The sequence below is a fragment of the Choristoneura fumiferana genome, chromosome 25 (genome assembly GCF_025370935.1).
Source record: "Choristoneura fumiferana chromosome 25, NRCan_CFum_1, whole genome shotgun sequence".
NCBI lineage: Eukaryota > Metazoa > Arthropoda > Insecta > Lepidoptera > Tortricidae > Choristoneura > Choristoneura fumiferana.
This window is the reverse complement of record NC_133496.1, coordinates 14,811,395-14,835,867: the sequence shown is the minus strand read 5'-3', so window position 1 is coordinate 14,835,867 and position 24,473 is coordinate 14,811,395. Positions and strand designations below refer to the sequence as shown.

General features: G+C 37.4%; 2 protein-coding genes across 3 annotated transcripts in view; both read right to left on the bottom strand.

Moving 5' to 3' along the window:
• The window catches only part of LOC141442272 (facilitated trehalose transporter Tret1-like), a 64,741-nt gene extending 59,492 nt beyond the window's left edge, over nt 1-5,249 (bottom strand). The window contains exon 1 of the mRNA XM_074107223.1: nt 5,096-5,249. The gene's annotated coding sequence lies outside the window, so the exon portion shown is untranslated. The remainder of the gene's footprint in view (nt 1-5,095) is intronic.
• Nucleotides 5,250-7,161: 1,912 nt separating this feature from the next.
• Nucleotides 7,162-24,473, bottom strand: part of LOC141442274 (uncharacterized) — a 30,860-nt gene continuing 13,548 nt past the window's right edge. For both annotated transcript variants that reach the window (XM_074107230.1, XM_074107229.1), the window contains exons 4-6: nt 13,413-13,633; nt 8,727-8,887; nt 7,162-8,025 (exon numbers count right to left, since the gene is read on the bottom strand). In XM_074107230.1, the coding sequence (XP_073963331.1) occupies nt 7,902-8,025; nt 8,727-8,887; nt 13,413-13,633 (506 nt within the window). In that variant the 3' untranslated portion in view covers nt 7,162-7,901. The remainder of the gene's footprint in view (nt 8,026-8,726; nt 8,888-13,412; nt 13,634-24,473) is intronic.

The window sequence follows — 24,473 nt, the reverse complement described above, 5'->3', positions numbered from 1 at the left end:
GTTCATCTATACAATTCTACAGAATAAGCATTTAAAAATACTAATAAAATACGATTTTAGCAGGAATACAATTATGACTAATAAAAATATGACAAACAAATATTATAAATTTCAAAAATTATGCAACTAGACACACGCCCATGTTTCTTACTTAAACATATTCAAACTAATTAGAAGTTCTCAAGATACATCCATCACACATATTCTCGCTGTTTAGAATGATCGATGCGGCTCAGCTAATAACAAGACGATAATAATGTTTACGATGAAATACATGATGTTGCGCGTCCAGGGGGCCTACCACGCTCTCTTAATACGATTCAGTTTAGGCTCTAAACTGAACTGCATCGCTATTTCGTACCACGACGTTACTTTTGCGATTCAGTTCAAGCACGGTTCAGCGACAGCGATACAGACATTTTCATTCACTCACTTCAAGCGGTTTTCGTACCATGACGCTTAACTTGAATGGGAATTGAATCGCTTCAGTGTCAAATTTTGCGATTCAGTATAAGTTACTCATTCTGTCAATTCTTTTGGAGTTTTAAGTGTTTTACTTGGAATATTTTTAAATTTCAAGAACTTTTAAACTTTTATTCAAGTTTTATAACTTTTCATAGGTACTCACGATCACGACATTGTGCTTCTTAACTCCTCATTGATAAAACTATTTTTTCAGTGAGAAAAATGACTCGTGGATTAGTGACAGCGTAAACATTTGATTTGTAATCAACGGTGTACTGCCTTTTCGGCGAAATATTTTTCGCCAAATTTCACTTAGCAACCAACCTTTCGCCGAAGTTTCATTTGGCAAACCAATCCTTGGGATAACTTTGCTTCGCATTTTTCTTATTTCGCAACATTTTTATATTGCAAATTTTACTTCATCACACTTTTATGTGGCAAACAATTATGTAGCAAATGATTGGCTAAGGCAAATAACAAATAGTCAAATAACATTTAGCCAATTTTTACACATAAGGTAGGTAGGTATATCAGTCATGATATATAAATAAAAAGAATAAATGTTAAATTATGTGGCGGTGAGCGAGCGAAGCGAGCGAGCAAGACGAGACTAGGCAGAAGCGACTTGGATAGGTTAGGTTCAGAAGGCTAAGGCGGGAGCGAAGCGTAGCGTAGCTTCCGCTTTAGCCTTCGATGTTAGGTTTTTTTTTGTAACAGAACGGAAAAAATCTTTGGCTTGCTTGCTTGTTTGCTTGCTAAATGAAGGAATGCCAATCAACGCATTTGACGAAAACACAATTGACATCTTAAAAAAATCCCAGGTAATAATTTGCATAATAATCATTTATCAAATCATTAGTTGGGAAATGATATCAGTGCGCAATGTTGAGTTGGGAAATGAAATTTCGCCTAAATAAAAATATGGGATAAATAGTTTGGGAGTTAATAATTTGCTAAATAATTTTCGCCAAAACATTAGTAAACCGTAATCAACAACACAACGGTTGCTAAGAACACGGAATGACATAGTGTTATGGTTTCCAAAATAAAGAGGTTTTAGTATACAATATTTGGTTTGCATATAGCGGCATCCCTTTCGCGACTTAGCGTTTCAGTTTCGGACCAGAGACAATATCGGTCTTTCATTCACTTGTAAACCATTGAGACTCAGCTCTGTGAAATAAACGTCGTGGTACCAATTTCGACGATTCAGTTTAGGTGCCTAAATTGAACTGCTCTGCGTTTGGATCGTTTATGAAAAGATCATGGTAGGCCCCCTGATTTTGTTGGGCGTCCCACGGTGAACGGACGACCTTAAGAGGGTCGCTGGCGGCGGATGGATGCGAGGAGCTGAAGACAGAGTGTTGTGGCGCGCCATGGAAGAGGCCTATGTCCAGCAGTGGACTGCTGTAGGCTGATGATGATGATGGTGATGATGGACATGATGTTCTACACGGCGAGATTAATGGAAGAAGCTAGAAAATATATATGGTTGGTGTGAAAAACCCGTGGTGGCCACTAGGCTTAACCTATATTGCCTCTCAAGCAGACTAGAGGGTCGTTGGAGACTTATTTACTAAAAAACCGGCCAAGAGCGTGTCGGACACGCCCGAAATAGAGTTTAGGTATATTTTATACCTTAGGCTGCTATTTACTCTTAAACTACTAATAATTCTCAAGCGAACTTAACCTTTATAGTTTTCCTTAAAATTTTGATATACCTACTTACTACCATCCTGGTTTTTTTCAAATTTTTCACTCACCGGTTTAGATTTTAGGGGGGGGGGCGCTCGATTTTAATGAAAATTTGCACTTTAAAGTTGAATATTTCGCAAACAAATCACTGAATCTAAAAATCGTTTAAGCTATCTTGTAATGGTTTTAAAAGACCTATCCAACGATACCCCACACAATAGGGTTGGATGAGAAAAAAAACACCCCCACTTTACGTCTATGAGGTATCCTAAAAAAATTTTTTATTGTACCATTTTGTTGGCATAGTTTACATTTATATTCGTGCAAAATTACAGCTTTGTAGCATTGATAGTCCCTGAGAAAAGCCGCGGACGGACGGACAGACAGACAGACAGACATGGCGAAACCGCGAAATTTTGCCATTTTGGCTCCGGAACCCTAAAAACGTATTAGGTATTTACCTATCTCCAAAATTCCTGAGAAGACCCTGAAATCTTTGAGTAAATTTTGAACATAACATCAAAAAGTTTTTTTTTAATGTAGATGAATTATACACGTACATACGAAATTATATGTACTTATGTCATTTGAGACCCAGGGAAAGACGTATGATCATATTTATACAAAAAAAATGCACCGTTTCCGCGGATTAGTGATAAACCAAATGGCTACTTTCCTAAATAAATATACAGGACGTCCCAAAACTTGGGTCTGGGAATCGAACCGACTTAAATGTGAAAAAAAATCACCCCTAGTTTTATGATGCCAATCGAAAGAAGGGACAAAAAATAATAATTCTTACATAACATACTATCTTAAAAGAAAGGAAAAACGTGTTTTTTTCACATTTAAGTCGGTTCGATTCCCAGACGAAGCAAGTAATTCTTAGAAAATCTTTAAATGCAGAATTACTAACTTTTAAAAAATAACAGTCTTCTTTCAGCAAAATATCCTATCTACGATATTTCAGGTACTTTCCCTTGATGTTACATAGTCTTGGGACGCCCTGTATACGTACTTAATTAAATAAGTAGTTCGTCATATTAAATATATTGACCCGGATAACTCACGTCTTAAATCGAGCTTAGCCGACATGTTTCGGGCTAATTCGTAGCCCTTCCTCTTCGGAGCGACGCGACTCGGCGGCTGCTGCAACACTCGACTCGATTTAAGACGTGAGTCAATATATTTAATATGAGTGAGTCTCACGGTACTTTAATTTTCAAAGTAGTTCGTCAGTTAGATTTTCAAAAAATATCGGACATGTTTTTTTTCTAAGAATAAGAGCTAGTCATACATACACTTTCCAAGAGTCATCATTTTCGCTTCCCAAACGACAGCAAGCATTAGCCCCGCGACTCGAAGCAGCGACAATAACTCAGGGGCCGCTCGCGGCCGCGGCCCGCATCAATCCTCTATGACGGGTCCGTCCATTCTGGGACCCTCTCGTTATACGGGTTCCGCGCTAAACGCTTACGAACCTCGCAGTCAAATGTAGACTTCACTTACTGGGTGATCTGGGGAGGAGGATCCGAACTAAACTCACTTAATACTGTAGGTATTTAGTAAGTCCTAAATTGGCCACGTATACCTACATTATTATAAAAATATAGATAAGTAACAACTTTCACTGAAGAAAAATAATAGTTCAGGCGAAAATTAAAATTATAGTGATTTTTTGAAAATCTATATAAGGTCATAATATTGAATCAGGCGTTACTTTGCGGAGGTCCACATCAATGAAATAAAAGAATTTCTTTGCTCACCCGCGACCTTCCCGCGAAGGTCGCGAAAGGAAAGAAAGGAATAGGAAGCGAATTAGGAGGTCGCGGGTGAGCAAAGAAATTATTTTAGTTTTATATAAGGGGCTAACAAATTAGGTGTAAGTACCAATAATTTTACAGCTGACAGTAGGTACTAAATATACTAAAATTGTAAAAGTTTATGTTACTTTTTGGAGATAATTAGAAAATCAACTTTACTGCGTAAAAACACCCTGTTAATGAGATAATGAATAGTCAGTAATTGAAACTTTTTTGACGTTTTGATTATCACGAGTAACTGGCCACTTCACTTAGATACATAAATGTCAAAGTCACATAATGTTTTTTTTTTAGAAAAATATGGCTTTGTCCATCGGAGGACAATTTTGCCAGTGTCTGTAGGTTTTGCTGTTGTACGGTAAAAAAAAACTAGAAAACGAAATAGGAGAGGCAATGGTGGATGAACGATGACAGCGCGAATCCAGACACATAATGCTTACTAAAACTTTTCCCGCGAATCGTTGACTGTTATGACAAACGATGGTTCACTAATAATAAAATAAAATAAAATAAACTTTATTCAGTACCATAAATGTAACAACTACTTACAAATCAACTACACTAAATTGAGGCAAAAATGCTAAGTATACATAGTTAGTATTACATGGTTAAGACACAAAATGAGTAATATTGTGTTAAGATTAATTTGTTTACGCCTCATTAGGTGCGAGAAACACTTGACAGAAAGTGTTAAATATCTTGTCACTCAAATGCACAGGTTGATTATATTTGGGAGGAATGATAATTTAATTTATTTATTTTGTTCAGAAAATTAAAACATAAATATCGTATAAAAAGTTTTCTTAATTTATATTTTTTAAGTTAATTGTTTTGATCTAATTTAAAATTTTCTTAAAATATTGGCACTTAATCTGTTAGCAGCTTGTATATATGTCTCTCTTTCTGACTGAACCGAAAAATCTATATAAGGTGCTTCGGGTTAGGTATGAAAGTAGCTCTGATAGCACAAACCAATAAGAAAAGTTTCAAAAATCTTTTTTTTTGTCTTTCAGTGTACAGTAAACATTTAATATACCCCACACTACATTTTGTTTAAAAGAAGATCTCTGCTAACACTGCATAGTGGCATATTCATACCTACAAATACGTACAGAACCTTCAGTGCGCGAGTCCAATCCACACTTGTCTTGTATTCCACGGCACCCAAAATCGCGTTTGTCGTAGAGAAGAGATAAAACTCATCGTGCTCTCAAGCAATTCACTTTACATAGTGGGAGCGAGAGCATAAAACAAACCGCGACGGCGGCGGGATCAATTGCTATTGGAAATTGGCCCGCGCCATAGAGTACAGCAAGTAGACTCTACAGACGAGGAAACTGAGTCACGTACCAGTATGTATGAAACCTTTTCATTATCATTTTCGCTATGATTCCTTTGGAATATATATTGGATGACATATTAGCACTTGGTAGCACTAAGGTTCCACCCTGGTACGTGATTCAGTTTCCTCGGCCGTGCATAACTTTGAAAAATAATAGTACAACGTATTTTTGATTTTCGTTAACCTTAGGCAACATTTATAATTTTTATTTTTATTTTTTTTATTTCATTAATTTATTCAGACAATTAAATGCATACAAATAACTTATCAATCTATTGTTAGTAAATTTATAGTTAAATGTCAACAGTTTTAATTTATGTAAGTAGTGCTACGAGAGATGAAATGAATGATTACACACACAGCTACAAAAAGCTGATTGCAAAAAAGGAGAATGAGGGCGCGGCCACATGAAATCGCTCGACGCTTGTTACCAGTGTCAAATCTAGTCACGTGACATATAGCGATAAAGCTGAAAATAATTTTGCTCCCGAGTGGCTCATACAACTTTTCACACCGAGCATTAAGAAACTTGAAAAAAAAATATTTTAACTATTATTAAAGAACAATCAGCATAGAAAATGGCGAGGCTTTACAATTATCAACTTCAAAAAATGGCATTTGCAATAAAACACTTAGAAAAGCCTTGAACAGAAAAGTTGCACTTTGCTCCCTCTCGTCAGGGAGGAAAAGTTACTTTTCTGAAGGAGAGGTGTGAAAAAAACTAAATGAGCCAATCGCAAGCAAACGTCAAACGGAACTGACGATACTAACGCCATCTAGCGATATTTCGCCTCCGTGAGAACCCTCATTCCTGCGTCTTTCATTAAGTACATCACGTTCCTGTGCACGTGACCTCAACTCTGCTGGCACTCTATACTAACTTATTTAATCTTTGCCGAAAGGGTTCTATGACAGAGACCCCCCGATATTTATGCCTCGCTAGAGTGGTTAAGGAAACGGCCCAACTCCAACTTCCCTACTGGGTCACACGCTCAACAAATAAAGGGGCCTTTGTCTTACTACTTCGACAACAAGAAACGCTGAACACACGCAAACGAGGCGAAATCAGTCAAAATTTAGCGAATAAACAACACCCAAAAGGTAACAAACGGAACTTAATGTTGCTACGGTGTCTGTCTGTTTTGTTTGTAGGCTGTATCGCAAGAACCTTAACAAAGTAGACAACTGTTCAGGCATAATAATTACAATTACTTACTATTGATCATCATCATCATCCCAGCCTATATACGTCCCACTGCTGGGTACAGGCCTTCCGGTTTTTGAAATTTGACACAGTTGGAAAACCTGTTGGAAATCCTTATGGGAACTTAGTAAATCCTGGTATTTAACGGCTGAATCTAATGAATTACACGTGCGAAGCTGCGGATAAAATCTAGTTTAACAAAAATTTCAGGACAAAACCGTTATAAAAACATTTTATTTTAACCCGAAAAACAAGCGTAATTGAAAAATTGGCAAATAAAGTCTTAATTAATTTTAAGTAAACAAATAAACAGTTCACTATTGTCATACATAAAGGAATGTAGTCTGAAATCCATACTAATATTATACATGCGAAATTGTGTGTGTTTGTATGTTTGTCCGTCTTTCACATCGAAACGGAGCGACGGATCAACGTGATTTTTAGCATAGAGATAGTTTATGGGCCCGAGAGTGACATAGGCTACTTTTTATCCCGGAAAAGTGTACAGTTCCCGAGGGAACAGCGCGCGATAACCGAATTCCACGCGGGCGAAGCCGCGGGCAAAAGCTAGGACTATATAACCTAACCTATCCAATACATACCAAGATATAACAAGTAGGAAAAAATTGAGTATTTTTAACAAAGATTTATTTTTAATTAAATGACATAAGTAATTACAAAATAAAGTATAGCTGCTAAAAAACAATAAAATATCTTTAAAAAGGATAAGTATGTATAAACACACTTAATACATTACATTCAAGTAAATATTCGAGCGCTTGAAGTTTGGACTGCTCGGGTCAAACGTCATTTTTTTATTACAATAGAAAAAGAGTCGCAACAACGTCAGCAGTACTGTATGGCGACTCCGCTACTTCCTGGTGGTCATACCTTTAGCTGTTCAAAGTGTCTGTGTGAAGTGACACAGGCAGAGGGTAGGCAGCGCTAGTGCTCCCTCCCCTGATGTGGTGGGCTGGCACGCTGCTGCAAGCTTCTTCGACCAAGCGTCGTTCGGTCAACAACCGCTGATGATGTTTCGGAGAGAAGCGAAACACGTGTCCGATCTTGTTTATGGTTGTGGTGGTGGTGGTTCTCTTGTTGGTGGGTGTTGGTTATTTATGTTTTTTATGCGGAGGGTTAAATTGCATGAAAAAACATTTTTTCCAACTCAAATGTAGACTTGGCCTCACTGCTTGGCGGAGGAGCAAGACAGATATTCCATTTACAAACTGTAAACTGCCTACCCTGGAATTGACGCACTACACGCCAATGGACACAGAATACTGCTGGAAACTTGTAGTGCCACGGCAGTTCGTATGTGTTTACACTCCTCAATGGATTAATGAAGCAATGTTGGCAATAGTGGTGGCCTTTAACTGTTCTGAGTGGTAGTTGTGTGCAGAGGCACTGGTATGCTGCTGGGAGCTTGGTAGTATCGCGGCGGTTCGTTGAGCGTCGTGGCGCCCATCACACTGCCACCCGCCACTAGCAACAATCTACGGAATGAAAGCATTATTGTGTCAGTCTCGAATGCTGAGTTAGAAATAATTGACAAGATTTCATTTTTTGAACACCTGTAAATTACTACAGGAATCGAAAGAGTTTTGCCTCCTGAACATGGGAAAATATTTACTATACAAAAAAATAGAAATCTGAATTTGCCAACACTACCACAGAATAGATATGATTCCTTTGCCCTTTTTACCAGAAAAAGGAGCTCTCATAATTTTGACAACTTTTACGTCAGATTTACGCTATTTACGTTGTATTTACGTGATCTTTTTTATAATAGAGACTAGACAAAAGTAATGAATCTATTGTGTGGTAGTTTTGAAGTTATGCCCTTTTAGAATTAGCACATCTTAAAAAAATTGTAATAAATAAATTAATAATCGTAGCGAAATTTTAAAAATATCAGCGTCTTTCTCTTTCCAACCAGAATACAGAGAACGAATCAAATTATAGTCTTAGAAATATGAAATCTTGTCAAAAAATTACACGCATGAAAGATTCCATAGATAAGACTGCTCTCGCGCGCTTCCATAAAGGAGCGAGAGATCATCTGGACGGAGTGTACGAGTATGTAGCTCTTCTACTTACCTCGGGAACGTGCTAATGTCTACGCGCGAGCGCCGTAGCGCACAAAACGCTCTGTCCGGACCGGTTCTTAGCCTAATCTGTAGCTGTTAGCACGGACCTGCGCCGGCGATGGTGCCGCAGTAGCGCGGCTACGCTCGGGAAGCTTCGGGCCGCGCGCCGAGCGTAGCCGAGCGCGAGCCGACCGTCGCCGCGCCGCCGCACACCCACGTTGTAGACGCCGCCCGCGCAAGACACTGACAGCGTGAACGCGTGGTTCGGCTGGACAAACAAATAAAGCTCATATTATGTAAAGAAAGAAAGAAATAGTACATTGTGCATTAAGGGGCGTAAGAAGGGGATTACTAACTAGAGTCTATTAGAAGCTCGACGCCGGAGGCGGAGGGCTTTTAATGACCCGAGTTTGTAATCCCCTTACGGAACGTGTATTCACAATGATTTTGATGAGAAAAAATGCAAAAAAATAAATTATTTTGTGTCCAAACATTTCACAGCTCAGCAAAAACAAGACGCTAAGAAAACAACTGATTACTACAATATTCGAAAATCAATGTTCGTATCGTACCGTCCCTCTCACTCTTATATTAAATAACATGAACTTCGATTTTCGAATTTCTTGGTAGCCCCCCGCATTGACACTTTTTTCGAGCCGTCAACCATAGATAATACTAAGAACTGTGTTTAGTTCAGAATTCGAATGGTCTTACGGCCAGATAATTCCAACATGCTAAAAAAATATTTACTAAATTTATTGCAAAACAATTTCATATCAATTTAAAATATAAAAATAACAAAGTTTCATGAAGCGTGGCAAATTTTTGTGGTGTAAAATTAGGTTACAGCTAAGGTTTAAAAATGTACTTAAATAAAATGTTGGCTGACTTGAAACCTCTTTAGTCTGAAATGACGTACCTACTAACTTTTTAAAACTAAAGTCATAACTCTCTTGGGGAGAAAAACTATACGTAAATCCATAATTCCCGCGAGAACAATTGAGGCCATTGCTATTTTTGACATTTAGTATACAGGCATGGAATAACGTCATTGACGAGCAAGTGTGATGAAAAGATTCTTATTTTATTCTTATTTCGCGGGAACAATGTAATTATTCTGGTTATAAACTTGTCTTTCCGAGGGTCTCCAACTATCTAAATCGGTTCAGCAGCGGTTCAAATATGGAGACGTAACAGCCAGACAGATAGATTTATATTATAAGGATTTGGTTCCGTTTGCTTTAATAACTATGGGTACTTGTACTAATCTAATTTTTGTTTTGAACAAAATATTTAACTTCCTGCCTCTTGCGTCGCGTTCTTTTTGACCGCATTCATTTTCTCTTTTTTTTGTCTTTCTAAAAGCGCTAGTAGCTCAGATGAAGAAACCAATTGATCTTCATTTGTCTAAGGCTAGTAGTATCGAAAGTGACAGGTAAAATAGTCCTTTGCAGACTACTTCCATAACAAACGTTTTGTTTAAATTTTTAATGTAATTTACCTAAATAGGTACACTTGCCCATAGAGAGTAGAAATTAAAAAGTGACAACACTGTAGTGTCCTCCCTTTTTTTGCTCCCTGGTTTAAAAGGGATGACACTACAGTGTTGCCACTTTTTAATTTCTACTCTTTATGGGCAAGCTGTAGACAAGATTAAGAAAAGTAAACTATGACATTTATCTTCCCATTCTTAAGACCAGCAGATGTGAGCAAGACGAGTTAGTGAGAGATATCATATCATAACATATATAATAGTACATAGTTATCCAATTAGGGCTGCGGAAAGTGCGAGCGTGTTATTGGCCGCCTGATGACGGCTCTGTGCGAACGGAATAACAAGGATAAAACCAGCTGTTCACTGTACAGCCGCGCGGATATACCAACAGGTTTTTCCGAACCGGTGTTAGGTTATTCGAAATTTATAAATGCTTGTGATAGCTTGAGTAAAGATATTTTGGTTTCGACTTGATTTGGACTCTCCGTGCGTCTTGGTGTTCCATTTATAATGTAATTTCTGTTTATTTTGTTTGAATAAAAAGCGATGGCATCACAGATATATTCCAAAAAATACAATAAAAATACAAAAACATATGGAAAAGTAGTGGAACAGGTCCTTTATCATATTAAAAAGTACAATTAAAAGACTGAAACTTGATATAGGTAAACTAAACCAAAACTACGAAGTAAACACTTCGTCGAGATTTTTCACATTAAAAACAGTTTTCTTATTTCGGACTTACAATCTGGGGGCACGGGACTGCCCCCGCCAAGATGAAAATAAAAAGGTTTCACTATTTATGTACCTACCAGTTTAACATTTATTTTTATATTTTTACAAAAAAGTCATCTAAGTTATTAAAGCACTGTTCATTGCCTTCCATGCGGCTGAAAAATCCAGATTATCTTGACGAAAATTGGTGCGACTTAATAGTAGGTTGTACAACAAGAGCATAAAACGAGACATTTTACCCAAGGCGTTCATAATAGCCATGGACATACACGTCGTACGTATAGATAGACACGTCGAGGGGAAAATGGGTTTAATGCTCGAGTTTTACACTCTGCTTTTCACTTAGGAAATTAAATAGCAACAGTTGTTCACTTTCTATATGTACCTTTTTATTTTTCATGCATTAATTTGTAATAATACTTTTATTGTTTTATTTTGATTGATTTGATATTTTTTTAGTTTTATATGAATTAAAAATTATTAAAAAATATATGTAGAAACTTTTTTGTTAGTGGCTGTTTACAACTTGGTCTTAGACGATGATTTTACTTTATGCACTAGAGCATAAAAAGTCATTTTATGTCGCCTAGATCCACGAACTTTACGAGCATGAGAAGTGAAAAATAATTTAAGTTATGCTTGACAGTGAATGGCGGTATAACTCTGCGTAATTATGACTGCAGATGTGTCAGCCCGTCTGTCTGCTCTGTGACGCGAGCTTAGCCCATCTGATATAATGGAACAAACGGATTGCTCACGCATGTAAAGTCGAGTAATACATGACACGTTTCGAACCGTCTTCGACCCTTTTTCAAGAAGTTTGTGGGCAGAATGTTTATTGTTTGTTTGGTGGGTTTGTCTGCGAATGACAATCGTCTTAAGAAGAATGTGTGTCAATCTGTCGGCCTGTTCTGTGAAGCGAACTATCAGGCACCTACTCTACCTACTGCTACTTACTGGGAAGGTGATGTGTTTGATAACGCAAGATTTTTTTATAGTTTGTTTTTATTCCATTTACTAGCTTTTGCCCGCGGCTTCGCCCGCGTGGAATTTGGTTATCGCGCGCTGTTCCCTCAGGAACAATGCATGTTTCCGGGATAAAAAGTAGCCTATGTCTCTGGCCCATAAACTCTCTATGTCAAAAATCACGCCGATCGGTACCTCCATTTCGACGTGCAAGACGGACACACACACTGTCGCGTATGGATTACTTCTTTGACTTAGTTCTGTGATATTCTAATTTTGTTCAGGGTGTTTTTGTATTTTTGTTATTTAACTAAAAAAAACTACTACGTTCTATAACTAACATATTATACAGGCTGATGTATCCTTGACGAAAGTAATCGCTCACAAAATTAATGAGTAACAAGCTTTATACTAATTAAGTACATAATATCTAAATAAGGAACTCAGTACACGTAGAGTATAGTTATACTACGTGACGATCAAATTTCTAACCAAACCGCGTTAGCTATGTTTACTTAGGAGTAGTTTATATAAAATAGGTGTACAAAATTTGGTAGCAATTTACTTAATTGAGTACGTGTCTTCTGTAAGCGAAAGTAAACTTCTAAAACCGAATAAGGGTGTAAATATACATTGTTTGTTGTTCTGAGCGAATTCCAAAAAGCGGATTTGCATATACTTCTAATATGCTTATGAAAACATTCGTAGTTGATTTCATTAATATTGTAATTTATTTCATGTTATGTTAATGTAAGTAAATTATTACGTATTTTTATTTTGTATAATAATCATTTAATTATATTGACTTACTTTGTTTTATTTTATTTGAAGCTTTGCTTTATTGGCATAATTATGTCTAGGTGTCTGGAAGTTAAAGAGGGAAAACTATTTAATTTCATTATTATTCAATATTAGCGCACTAGCACATTCCTCGATGTTAGTTTTTAGGGTTCCGTAGCCAAAATAGAAAAACGGATCCCTTATAGTTTCGCCATGTCTGTCTGTCTGTCTATCTGTCAGTCCGCGGCTTTTCTCAGGGACTATCAATGCTAGAAAGCTGTAATTTTGCACGAATATATATGTAAACTATGCCGACAAATGGTACAATAAAAAATTCAAAAACAATTTTTATTATAGTACCTCCCATAAACGTAAAGTGGGGGTAATTTTTTTTCTCATTCAACCTCGTAGTGTGGGGTATCATTGGATAGGCCTTTTAAAACCAATAGGGGTTGATTTAGTGATCTGTTTGCAAAATATTCCACTTTAAAGTGCATATTTTCATTAAAATCGAGCGCCCCCGCCCCCCCTTCTAAAATCTAAGCTACAGTGGTAAAAATTGAAAAAATTCAGGATGGTAGGAAGTATAAGAGTAAATAGCAGCCTAAGGTATAAAATATACCTGAACTTGGAATATTACGTACAAAATGCGAAATTTTTAGAAAAATATTACTTAATTTTTTCGTGAAGGCTACGGAACCCTATTTCGGGCGTGTCCGACGCGGTCTTGGCCGGTTTTTGTTACTCAATGGATGGAGCTAAAAATTACTAAGTGTACAAAGAAACTATTAAAAACGTAAATCTATTTCGTAGTTACCTGACTAGAAGGCCTCAATATAAAAGTGCCATCAGGCTCCCCCTTCAACAGATTTTCAGCTTCACACCTATCAATATTCATGTAGTAGGGTTCATTTTCGACGGGCACGGGCAGCGGCCGATCGGCCATATTGGTTTTTGGCTTCCATTCGGCTTCCGCTTCGGGCGCGCTCGGCTGTTTCCGTGACGCTTCACAGTCCTCCGAATGATCTTCGTTCGTTTCTGAAACGTTGATATTGAATTTGATTTGTTGTATCATTTTTAGGCATTTAAGCCTTCTACACACGGATTTAGCGTTGTAGCGTTTGACACACGGATATAACTGGACGCTGTTATGTATATAGTTTGTCAACCCTGATTAATTCTGCAATACAATGTCAACCCTTAGAAAATAATTTTAACAGTTGACATCGTATTGCAAAATGACAGAGGGTTGAGTCAGTATTGCAAAACAGCGTCCGTGTCAAGTTAAGAATTGCCCAGTACAGTCAGCATCAAAAGTAGCTGTGCACTTTCGTACTTTAAAACGGCCACGTACTAAACGCCATGCAAGATTGCCAATGGTCAATGCGACAGAGTACAAAAGTGATCTGCAACTTTTGATGCTAACTGTAGGTACAGGACGATTCTTAACTTATCATTGGATCATTACACAAATAATACAAAAACAATACCTCTCCTTGCAGTCGGGTAAAAATACGTAGATCTAGAGTACTGCCATACATTCCACACAAGGTCACGAGCAATCATACAGTTAATATCTAGTACACCTGTGGGAGCGAAACAATGTTTCATATCGCAATAGAGCCGGGGGAATTCGTACCCGACCTACATTAAATAGTTTCTACCGCCATTATACAGCTCCATTCTAGTTAGTCTGTGTGTGTGTCGGTCATAATTATAATTTGAAAAAGAATTAAACAAACACCCGACTGATAAAAACCTTAAATAAAAACTAAAATGGAAAACAACTGGTCTAGTATGCAATATGCATAGTATGTGTAGTATGTTTATGTGTTGTTTGCTTGCCTTAACTCCAAAAAATAATATTTACGTTAACAACAAACGTTAATGCAGTAAATTGATCTGCGCAAGCCAATAAACAATTGAGCAACCTCATCTAATCTCTCCCTTCTTATTTAATAGACCGCTTCTGATTTCTATTAGAAAAAAATATAGCGTAGCGTTCGTAGAGCGTAGCGTATAGCGTAGCGTGCGTGTGTTCAAGCCACCTGGTGCTACAGGCGCGGCGGGTGCATATTCGCATAATTTTTGAAAATCATAAGATCATAACGTAAAGAAATGATAATGTTTTTCGTAATTCGTGACGAATTTGCTGACTTTAACTTTGACTATAGATTACTTTGATGATGGATGACTTTGATGATAGATGACTTTGACGATAGATGATTTTGATGATAGATGTCTTTGACGATAGATGACTTTGACGACAGATAACATTGGCAATAAATGACTTTGACGATAGATGACGTTTATGATACATGACTTTTTTGTTAAAAAATCTGTTATTTCAGGGACTTAAAAATGATACGGACGAAATCAGGAGCCGAAACCAGTATTCCAATTTTATCTAGAATACCTTATTTCTTGTATTGTTGACGTCTGCGCGTAATATGATGTCATTCGGAATGCTACTATGGCTACGGAGCTGGGTTTAAATCATGTACAACGCATTTCTGACGGGCTTGAGGTAGACTTAAGGAAATATAAAAATTGTATACAAATCAGAAACGGCATAATACAATAATGTCCACATGTTTGTAGTTCAATAGCATCTACATACCTAGTTATTGACATCCTATTGAGACGTCTCTTGGAGATTTTAACTCGTGTTTTTTTTTTAAATAATACCCGATTGGTGACTTTTATCGACATGTGTTCAAAATAGAAAAAAAAAATGTTTCGTAACACAGTGGCTATTATTTTTGAGAGGGCTCTATACTTCAAAACTAATAAACTGAACCCTTATAGGATCACCTTGTTGTCCGTCTGTCCGTCTGTTTGTCTGACTTTTATTACTTATGCAAAGTAAAGTTTTGTTTATTACATTTATGCCAGCTCATCGTTATGCCAATTTACATTAAACCCCATTTAGACTGCAAGAATTGCATGCAAGTTTCACTACATTGCGGTATTTGTTTGATCAGCTAAATTCATTGTCCCTCAATAATCTGCGATGTAATGCAACTTGCGCGTTGCATGCAAGTTCTTGCATATTCTAAATGGGATTTTATGCACATAAAATGTAAAACGAATTAATAATTATGCGAACTAATGTTATACCTACCTACCATTAAATGTTATACGAATTCATAATTATACGAAATATCGTTATTATATATAGCCGTGGTGGCCTAGTGGTTTGACCTATCGCCTCTCAAGCAGAGGGTCGTGGGTTCAACCCGGCTCGCGCTTTTTCGAAATTCATGTGCGGAATTACATTTTGAAATTTACCACGAGCTTTGCGGTGAAGGAAAACATCGTGAGTGAAACCTGCACAAACCTGCGAAGCGATTCAATGGTGCGTGCGAAGTTCCCAATCCGCACTGGGCCCGCGTGGGAACTATGGCCCAAGCCCTCTTGTTCTGAGAGGAGGCCTGTGCCAGTGTGCGACAGGCTGGGATGAGTGACACACAACGCGGTAACACAATGTTTTAAGTTTTTTATACTTTAAACTTTAACTTGACAACCAGAAAATCAACCAGAGAATCTTTAATAAGACAGCTTAAAATTTGAATAAGGTGAGAAAGAAAGAATGACGTCAAAAGCGTACACGCGTATAGATACAATGTTTTAGAAAATTTTAGAACAGATATATCGATTTTTGAAAAAATCGCTATGAATTCGCTAAACATTGTCTGTGTATATTTATATTAATATAAAGAATATGGCAAATTCAACAGTTGTCAAATACCGTATTATTGTAGAGCCAGGGTCAGTCACCTGCGACGACGTCAGTAAGGCAGCAGCACGCGCAGCAGCACAGCAGCCGCGCCTCAGTTTGCGCTAGCGCACACAAGCCACACGTCAGCGCACATTTTTAACGTCCAACCGTCAATTTGCGACTAAGATAACTCGGTGGTTAGAGAACCTGACTAAGAAGCTTGAGATTCCGGGTTCGACCCTTGCCGGGGCAGTTCGTATAAAAAATCTTTGGTTTGGTTTACCTACGCGTAATATGTATTTAAATATGTCTCTATCTATTTAAGTACCTATGTCAAGCCTAGTAAGTACCCATAACACAAAGCTTGTTTGCTTTAGGATTAGGAGACTAATGGCTACTTGCTGGAAACACATAAATCTCGAGTTAGCGTTAAGCTCAGTTTAGTAGCTTCAAAATGTATGGAACTGTCAATCTTAAGCTATGTTGAACTACTAAATCTAGATTTATTTTTTCCTACAAAACGGCCTAAGTGCCCTGTGATATTTATTTACTATTATCCGTTTATTCTTTTTTTTTTCTAAACCGCAAGCGTTGACCTGAATGTCACCTGATGGTACGAGGAAGTGAGAAACAGACGAGGACAGCGAATCTCATGACTTCGCTAATTCTAATTTGAAAATGTGTAAATGTTTGTTTCTACGTCTGTGGTCTCTTGGGGATATTCGACAATATTTGTCAATTCCCAAGAGTCTCCTGCGACTGTACGGCATCTAGGAAAGGATCAGACCAGAGCAGATCATAGCAGATAGAGCAGAACAGACCAGAACAACAGAGCAGAATAGAATAGAATAAGTATAGATAGAATAATATACAATACAATACCTACAATGACTCTTTATTAAACACCAACACATAGTATGGAGTACAGAATAAAAATAGAATATAATTAGAATATAATGTTTTATTTGTTGAACATCGGTAAGTTACTAAAATCTTGAAGAGTAAAGAGATTCCACTATGTTCTGCTATGTTTTATGGATTATATAATACATAATACTAGCTTTTTTGTTGTCAGAACATTACATCAGAAGAGCGATGTATGATATTTTTAAAGAATATATCCTGTCGCATTAACTAACAGTTTTTAATGATGCCATCAATATTCAGATGAAATAAAAATCATTTCTAAAGGAAGTTTCTTCTTCTAACTCCCTTCCTTCCTGATTTCATTTGATATACTTCTCTTTTGTAGCCTCTTACCACAAAGTAGGTAAACTGAGGACTATTGAATATTCCCTAAGCGAACACACAATGACATCACCACGGCAATTAGAGCTGTTAGCTCGTCAACCACGGGAGTCACCCGCGTTATTAAATATTAACAGGACGTCAGCGGCAATCGCATATTCTTAGACGATTCGGTTTCACTTAGACTCCTGACTTTACCACAGCATAAAGCGATGGTGTTATGATATTATAATTTATGTAGATAATTATAAGTGGCCACTCATAACTAACGTACCTTGGGACCTAATACCGTTGGGACTTAATCATGAAACACAGAGCATAGGTATTATGAGTGAGAATCGAGAAATTTTACAGCATTATACCAGTATTACAAACTGTTAGAATTAATTCATAAATCAGGACTTTTTTTAAATCCTTTTTGTTCACCGTGCCCAGTCTAAAAGTTACAAATTATCGATAAAACTTTCATTACATAACTAAAAAACTAAAACTCTTTCAAAAAATGTTAAGCGAGATTACTTATTATATTTACATCATTTAATTCATCAGTTTATCCATCAGTTTGATTTTCCTCTAAAAACGACGAAGTGCAACTGACAAGTACAAATTACGAGTTAGTCAGACATGAAGTAGAATTTTATTTATTACTACCTTAGTAAAATATACGAATAGTTTTGAAATAACGAAGGTATTTGAAAATAAATGCAATTAACTAACCTAAAATAAAAAAGTGGGGCGTTTGAAGTTTTCAGTTAGTCTAGGCATATATAGAGGGGGGGCTGGGTGGGCCGTGCCCACCCCAGTGTGGTCTAGTAGGTACCCACCCCAGGATGTTGGGGTACCGATTCAAAATTCTATAACACTGATATCTTCACACAAAAATCCAGGCCAGCCCCCCCTGAAAAATAACCCTAGATACACCAATGCAGTTAGTTAATTACAATAATCACATTTGCTATCCGGTCGTCTTCAACCCAGCCCATTTGCACGGGTTAAAGAAGAAGAGATCTAAAAAGAACTCCTTATTTAAACACGTACAAACCAACACTTCACAGTTTAGCTTAACGTAGTGTCCGCACAGCCACTGCTACCTAAGTTAGAAACTAACTCGCGTTTCAAAATCGGACAGCTCTTATCTTTGTAACTTTAACTTTGTTTAGTTAAGTCTAAGTTAGTCAGTGCGCGCCAACATACTAACATACGAATGCACTGACGAACGGAAACTTATTTTATTCTATTTGCCAAATGAGACTGTGTGGAGACAGTTCTTTAGTGATGCGATGAAAGTATTTTATCGATAATCTATTTTTTTTTTCAGTTAACCTCGTGCGGCCCAATCAATGTGCAATAGAATGTACACAATAAGTTCAAGGGAATTAGGAATCTATGACAATGTAATGTTTGTGTTTCTATTGTTTTACACCATGGCAGTTTGACGACAGTTTGACTTTATTCTCGAAACAATTAGATTCTAATTGCTTTGCCATTTTTTTATATTTATATTGTGGGCTTCAGGTTGTATTCCTATTAAACACATACAAAAAAAATGTGTGTACGTGTGTGTGCGTGCGTGCATGTGTGTAATAATAATAATAATAATGATTTATTTCACAAAACACTTTTTACATAGTTATAGGTATTGTCCTTCAGACTCCGAACTAGGCGAAGCCTGTATCTCGGTAGTCTGCGTGTGTTAGTTATTCTTTTAATGACTGGATGAAGTTTGATGATACAGAACTGTTGTCAGTGCAGGTCAAGACACCAGAACTAAAACTAACCGGACATTACACCGAAGACAGCCTGTACGAGCTTAGAGTGGCTATAACTTAAGAACAACAACACAGTGCCAACGGAATCACAACAAATCATTTACGCATTAGAAGTCACACACAAGACAAGTGAAGACCAGTGAAATAGTAGATTGTACAACAAGAGCGTAAAACCAGCCATTTTTACTGAAACGTTCATATAGCTACCCGAGCCGGTACGGCGAGGGTGGATAGACACGTCGAGGGGAAAATGGGTTTAATGCTCGAGTTTTACACTCTGCTTTTCACTTAGATTGTTAGGAGATGAAATAACAATAGTTGAAACATTGTTCTCTTACTAGGTACGTTTTATTTTTCATGCATTGCTAATATAATTATAAATATTTAGTTTCAATGATTTATTTTAATTTATTTGATAAATTTTTAGTTTTATATAAATTAAAAATTATTAAAAAATAAATATAAACTTTTTTGTTTGTGGCCGATTGGCTTGGTCTTAGACGAAAATTTTACTTTATGCACTAGAGCATAAAAAGTAATTTTATGTCGCCTAGGTCCCGCATAAATACCAACTTTACGAACATGAGAAGTGAAAAAAAAATCAGTAGGCACATAATCACGGCCACATCAGAAATTTTATTCTATCTTCATCGATACAATGCACATGCGGTGCATCCCTGCTGCACGTGTTGTCCACATGACACAACTTTTTGTACAAAACCCTATGAGAAAGTAAAAGAGTGTAATGAGTTAGTACCGTGTGTATATCTTGGGACAATGAAGGAAAACGCGTCAGTGTAGTGTGGTGGTGGTGATAGATGGGTTTGTGTGATTTGTGTGTGTTCTTACAGTGTGGAGGTGGAGGAACTGCATGAACACGCATATTTTGCATAAGCTTAGCTATCGTAAGGTCGCGGGTGAGCAAGGAAATTATTTTAGTTCATTGATATGGACCTCCGCAAAGTAATGCCTGATTCAATAAATTACGTTCATATAGCCACCCAAGCCGGTATGGCCGAATTCAATCGCGCAAAGAAACTCCTAGCATAGAGCTCTCTGCATAACTCGTCGCGTGAAACTAATATTATAAATATAAAAGTATAATAGGTACTGTGATCGTTTTGTAAAAGTAAAATATCGTGAAGAAACCTTTACACACATCATCATCTAAATATAGGCTTAGTAAGGTAAGGTTTGTTTCGGCGTAACGAAATCACACAGACTTCGCTGGTTCGGCCACCTACTACGAATGGGAGAGGATCGGGCTGCCAAGAGAGCGTACGTGGGACGACCGGCTGGTCGCCGCCCGGTTGGGCGACCCAGGTACCGCTGGGAGGACAGTGTCCAGGCGGATCATCGACGTCTTCAAGTCGACGACTGGCAAGAGGCTGCGCACGATCCGGACATGTGTCATGCCATGTGGCATGCTCTCGTTTCGGAGGCCAAGACCCTCTTTGGGTCCCTGAGCCAAATTAGTTATTAGTTAGTTAGTTAATAAGGTGCGTGCTACTTATAATGTTGATGACAGTTTAGTGAAATCCCAATATTTGCGTTGAACTTCTAAATCGTTTCTCACAAGCGAAGCCCGTAAGCTCGTAATATAAATAACGTTACCAACAAAAAGTTGGAAAACCCCCGACTTTGTCACTTTAAAGTTCAATATCTCAAAAACGACTTAACCGATTTGGATGAAACATGTCTAAGAACTATCGCTAGAAAATTTTATTTCAAATAAAAGAAAACCGCACTCAAATCGGTCCACCCGTTTAAGAGCTACGGTACCACTGACAGACATACAGACACACACACACACACGCACGCACACGCACACGCACACGCACATGCACACGCGCACACACACACACACACACACACGCACACACACACACACATAGGGGTCAAACTTATAGCACCCCTCTTTTTGCGTCGAGGGTTAAAAAAGAGCTACTAGTCGCAACCAAAACACAACGGAATAACGCAATAACAAAAACGAAGTAACCTTTATAAATTTTTAGCATTTTTTTTTTCAATTTCCCTCTGACGAAAAAAATTCGAAAGAACTTTTAAGTCGACCGAAGAAATTCATTGAAACAAGCCCCGGAGCTTCGGAAGCTTCTGTAAGCCCGAGCTTACGCCACGGTGATTTGAATTGTTAATTGTGCTTTATAATAATGTCATAATGCTTCGACGTATTTACGGTAAAATAAGTATACCGGAGTGTCCCATGCGAAAATAATGTAGTATAATTGTGCGCAAATATTTACGGCACATCGCACTCATAGATCACATTATATCAACTCAAATTCACCATTTTATTTTAGACCTTTCAGAACTTAAATGAAGTCTAAATCAAACTGGAGTATTATTTATATTGAGTTGATATACTGTTGACTTGGGAGTGCGATTTGTTCAAAGAACGGTAAAGTAAAATTAAGCTTTATTTGCGTAAAAGATGGTGTAAACAGACTTTGATAAGATATTTTATGGCTCACATGTTATGTTAATGATATGCAAATTAATATCTTTTATATATTATATACATCAATCAAATTGACAGTGTAGGTACATGTTCTGTTATACTGAATCAAATTGCCTAAAAAATGTGCATAATTATTAGAACAAAATATTTATTTAATAAAATAAATAATTGGATGTTCTTTTACCCCGATAAATAGAATTGTTTCCGTTAGCGCGCGAAACGAATTCTTTGCAAACAAAGTCGGGGGCTACGTTAGTAAGAAAATAAAAATAATGTCCAAAATCAGTCTGTGTGTTCGGATCATTACAGCGAAGGCTTCAATATTAATGCGGCTCGGAGTGGAGCTCGGGAGATTAGGAAATGTTTTGCTTCCAGGTTCCACACGTGGAATAAAGTACAGATGTTACGACAGGAGAGAATAGTTATTTGTGTCACAAGGGACCAAAATGATGTATTTACGGCGGTACATTGAATCCAGAATGTAACGAATGAGATTCTAAAGTAGAATCCTTAGCGTAATGAGGGATTCAAGTGTTAACGCCCAAGATGAAAATAATTGTGCTCCCGAGTGGCTCATACAACTTTTCACACCGAGTATGACGAAAATTTAAATGAAACAATTTTAAATATAATTAAAGAGCAACCAGCATAGAAAATGACGTGGTTTTACAATTATCAACTTCAAAAAATTGCATTTGCAAAAAAAAACAGAAAAGCCTTGAACAGAAAAGTTGCACTTTGATCCCTCTCGTCAGGGAGGAAAAGTTACTTTTCTGAATGAGAGGTGTGAAAAGTTTCAGTCAGCCATTTTCCGGCTATATAAATGTCTCAGGTAAAATGGCTCGTTTTATGCTCTTATTGTGAAATCTACTATTTATCCACGATTTAACTGTCGACCCCCTGTCGACGGCTTGCATGTATAATGGTCTCGGGTAAAATGACTTCTCGCAGAATCTAATATGTTCATAGAAATTGTACGAATTACAAATTTATTATTTCTGTCAAGTAGCGTCATCCTTTTCTAAAAAAATCAAATTCAAAATTCAAATGATTTATTCAGTAAATAGGCCGCAATGGGCACTTTTACACGTCATTTTTTAAACTACCAGCGCTTTCGGAAAGACCATCATTGCCAAGAAGAATGCGCCGCAAGAAACTTGCCTAGCCATAGCCTTGTTAATGCCAGTTAAAAGCGATAAAGACGCATTTGTCCCAGCAGTCGGTTCTCACAATCCGCTCATTAGACAGATTTGGCTGCTAATAGGCGCTCCTTACAAATGAGGGAGAGACGTTAGCGATGTTTTAGTCTGGAGAAACATAAATACGGGGATGTTTATAAGTGGAAAAAATTTGCTCTTGGATTAACGTGAGGAAAAATATAAATCTGCATGTTACAGAAGTCTTACTTAAGTGTTTTACCGCAACTTAGCGTTACGACATGCCACATAGTAACGCATATTGCTTAGTTAGCAGCTAGTTATTATAAATTACGTAGCTAAGTAATATCTCGGTTCTAATATATTTTTGCTCACAGACCAATACTTGATAAAACCACTCATGGGTTTCATTTAACGACCATCCTCTAATAGTCGTTTACAACGTACTTCAATGTGATTCTTTCACTAACGCCAATAAACAAAAATCTACTAGAACATACGAAAGTTTAAGGTTCATCGTAAGACTGGCCAAAATCAAAAAGTCTCTATCTAAAGCTTATTCTGAGCCCTAGGGCGTAGCCCTAGAGTTTTAACTTATGCTCTCTCAAGCAGAGGGTCATACGAACCTTACCTAAGTTGAACCTAAGTTCAAATGAAATTATATTTGAAACTAGCTTATTCCCGAATTCGGTTATCGCGCGCTGTAACTGTGTATTTTTCCGGGATAAAAAGTAGTCCTATGTCACCCTCTGGCCCATAAAAGGCGGAAAATTTCGTCGATCGCTCGCCCGTTTCGAGGGAGAAAGTTACTAATGAGAAAACACAGCCATTTTCTGGCTATATAAATGTCTCAGGTAAAATGATGCTCTTATTGTGAAGAGACGTCGACGGCTTGCATGTATAATGGTCTCGAAAATGACTTGCAGAATCTGGAAGTACGAATTACGAAGGCGGCCAATAAAGACGCATTAAACAATCCGCTCATTAGACAGATTTGGCTGCTAATAGGCGCTCCTTACAAATGAGAGAGACGTTAGCGATGTTTTAGTCTGGAGAAACATAAATACGGGATGTTTATAAGTGGAAAGCTCTTGGATTAACGGAAAATATAAATCTGCATGTTACAGAAGTCTTACTTAAGTGTTTTACCGCAACTTAGCGTTACGACATGCAACATAGTAACGCATATTGGTTAGTTAGCAGCTAGTTATTATAAATTACGTAGCTAAGTAATATCTCGGTTCTATTATATTTTTGCTCACAGACCAATACTTGATAAAACCACTCATGGGTTTCATTTAACGACCATCCTCTAATAGTCAGTCCTCTAAAGTACTTCAATGTGATTCTTTCACTAACGCCAATAAACAAAAATCTACTAGAAACATACGAAAGTTTAAGGTTCATCGTAAGACTGGCCAAAATCAAAAAGTCTCTATCTAAAGCTTATTCTGAGCCCTAGGGCGTAGCCCTAGAGTTTTAACTTATGCTCTCTCAAGCAGAG